We start from the raw sequence: 2,909 nt of genomic DNA on the forward strand, positions 1-2,909 counted from the left end.
GCTTGCTTGCTGTCTCTGTCTCTCTGTCTTTCTGGCAAGCGCATGTGCCCTATAATAATTAAAAAACAAAAACAAAAAAAACAAAAACCTCTCCAAAGAAAAGAAAAAAAAAGAATTATTTAACTTTATTATTATTATTTTTAATTTGATTAGAGAGGGACAGAGTGAGAGAGAGAACGTGAGAAAGCAAGCCACCAGGTCCAGGATTCAAACTGTGGCCCGCCACGTGGGAGTCGAGTGCCCTTAACCATCACACCACCTGCTGGCCCCTACGATCTGCTTTTCAAGTAACAAAGAAATGCTAAGGTTTTACTGTCTCGGCCCAAGATCCTTACCTAGAACGCTTAGGGCCACTGGGCTTCGGAATTCAGGGGTTAGTTTTGATTCGGGGGAAGATGGTCAAGCACATATATTACCTATCTCCTCACACCCCCCAAGCAGGGTCAGTGCCCCGTAATCACAACATCTGTTAGAGCTAGTCACACTGAAAGGGGAAGCTACAATTATAAGTAGTCTCGCAATACCTTATTCAAGTTTTGGTAAATGGTGTTTGTTTGTTTGTTTGTTTTTGTTTTTTGTTTTTTTTTTAGCACGTGCACTCACCAGAAAGACAGAGAGAGACAGAAAGCAAGAAATCACCCCCCGGGGGGATGGCCACGCCACAATCCCTTCTCCTCCATTCTCCTCTCGGAATCTTGGGCATACATGCACACGTGCCTGGCATGAGTTTAAGTCACTGGGTCCAGGACTCGAACCACAGTCGACTACATGGGAGTTCAGCGACATAGCCATTACGCTAACTGCTGGTCCCAGTAAATCGGTTCTTAAAAATATATATAAACAAACAAACAAACCCTAAGTTTTTCAGACCTTTTTGGATTTTAGAACTGTAGGATTACAGATCTGTATCATCCTTTGTACTTTTCTCTCAGTTCCATAAATCTCTCCCCACAAAGCTGTGAGCTGTTTTTTTTTTTTTTTTTTCAAGAGAGATTTTCACATAAGGCATGTGTGCTCACTGAAGAGACAGAGAGACAGAAAGATAGAAATCACCCCCCAGAGGGATGGTCATGCCTCAATCCCTTCTCAATTCTCTTCTTTGAGATTTTGGGCATGTACATACATGAGCCCAGCATAAGTTGTTGTTGTTTTTTCCTTTTTTAAAAGATTTATTTATTTTAAATTTTATTTATTATCATTATTCTTCAACTTCAACCAGAGAGAGAGAGAAAGGGAGAGTGAGAAACCAAGCCACCAGGTCCAGTACTTGAACCATGGTCGGCCATGTGGGAGTCCAGTGCCTCAACCACCATGCCACCAACCACCAGAATGAGTTTTAAGCTGTAGAGATTTCCTGGACTTAAACCATGGTCGGCCATGTGGGAGTCCAGTGATGTAACCATTACGCCATCTGCTGGTCCCCTGTGACCTGCTTTTAAAGTCATTCTCCAAATAGTAACGAGGTAAAAGTGTTATAGCAAAGAAAAAGGAGGGGCCAGCAGTTGGTGTAATGGCTATGTTGTTGGACTCCCATGTAGTCAACTATAGTTCGAGTCCTGGACCCGGTGGCTTAAACTCACACCAGGCATGTGTGCGTGTGTGTCCAAGATTCCAAGAGGAGAAGGGATTGCAGAGTGGGCATCCCCCCCAGGGGGTGATTTCTTGCTGTCTTTCTGGCAAGTGTATGCACCCTATAGCAAAAACTTCTCTAAAAAAAAAAAAAAGAAGCCCCATAGGTTTTTCATTTATACACAAACACACAAATGTACAGACACTGGGAGAGGCAGCTCATTTCATAGCGTACTCAAAACAGGCTGAGGGGACGGGGAGTGCTCTCAAGCATGGCAGGGTCTTACAAGGTTAAGTCATGGAGTCTCCTTAGGAACTTTTAAGGTTTATTTCCCTTTAATCAAACACGCTCATGTTTTCTCTGGCTTAAATGAGATTCAGATACTGCCAAAATCATTTTTTCTTCATTTAGACTTACCTAAGGCCCAAAATTCTTACCTCCATTGTCAATCAGCCAGCGGTTCTGACTCCCCATAGGGTCTTTTTTCTTAATCACTCCCACCAGGTCACCTTCCAAAAGGGAGACATCCAAGTCTTGAGCCGCATTGAAATTCCGTTCCGCTTGGAAGAGCTTATCCGGGGGGTACCGCGCCAGCAGGGAGGCCCGGAGGTCTTCTGACTGCAGCATGTAACTTGGCTGAGGGCGACACAAGGCAGTCCGTGAACAAACTCCTTGCTGCCCATTACCCACCAGCCACTTTTAACCCTCGGAAATGAGGCAGGGCCAGCCCGTGGCATGGTGGTTGAGGCAGCTAGATCCCACATGGCTAATAGGACTGTTTGAGATCCAGACCGAGGCTTAAAAAACACTGTGTGTGTGTGTGTGTGTGTGTGTGTGTGTGTGTGTCTGTGTGCGCGCGTGCCCAGAATCCTGAGAAGAGAACGGAGGGGAAAGGACTGCAGTGTGGCCATTGTCCCTGGGGGCTGCTGTCTCACTTTATCCCTCTCTCTCCCTCCAGTGGGTACATATACCCTGAAGCAAATTTAAAAAAAAGAAAAATGAGGTAACAGCAGAAAGCTGCTCACAGGTATTTCTGTGAGTGAGTCGGCCCAGGCGGCTAGGTGAGAATCACGACCTCTTAGGCAGTGCTTTGCTGATTCTCCTACCAGGAGAACTGAGTATGCACTTAGTTTTATTTTGTAACCAAACCTGTGATTAAAATGCCACCTAAGAATCAGAGCATCTGGGACCAGCAGTTGGCGTAATGGCTATGCCGCTGGACTCCTGTGTAGTCAATCGTGGTTCGAGTCCCAGACCCAGTGGCTTAACCTCATGCTGGGTGTGTGTGTGTGCATGCCCAAGATCCTGAGAGGAGAATGGAGGAGAAGGGATTGTGGCG

General features: G+C 45.7%; 1 protein-coding gene across 2 annotated transcripts in view; it reads right to left on the bottom strand.

Moving 5' to 3' along the window:
* Positions 1-2,909, bottom strand: part of DNMBP (dynamin binding protein) — a 99,781-nt gene that overhangs the window by 8,743 nt on the left and 88,129 nt on the right. For both annotated transcript variants that reach the window (XM_006157372.3, XM_014591157.2), the window contains one exon: positions 2,008-2,206. In XM_006157372.3, the coding sequence (XP_006157434.1) occupies positions 2,008-2,206 (199 nt within the window). The remainder of the gene's footprint in view (positions 1-2,007; positions 2,207-2,909) is intronic.

The sequence above is a fragment of the Tupaia chinensis genome, unplaced genomic scaffold, assembly GCF_000334495.1.
Source record: "Tupaia chinensis unplaced genomic scaffold, TupChi_1.0 Scaffold000539_1, whole genome shotgun sequence".
Lineage (NCBI taxonomy): Eukaryota > Metazoa > Chordata > Mammalia > Scandentia > Tupaiidae > Tupaia > Tupaia belangeri.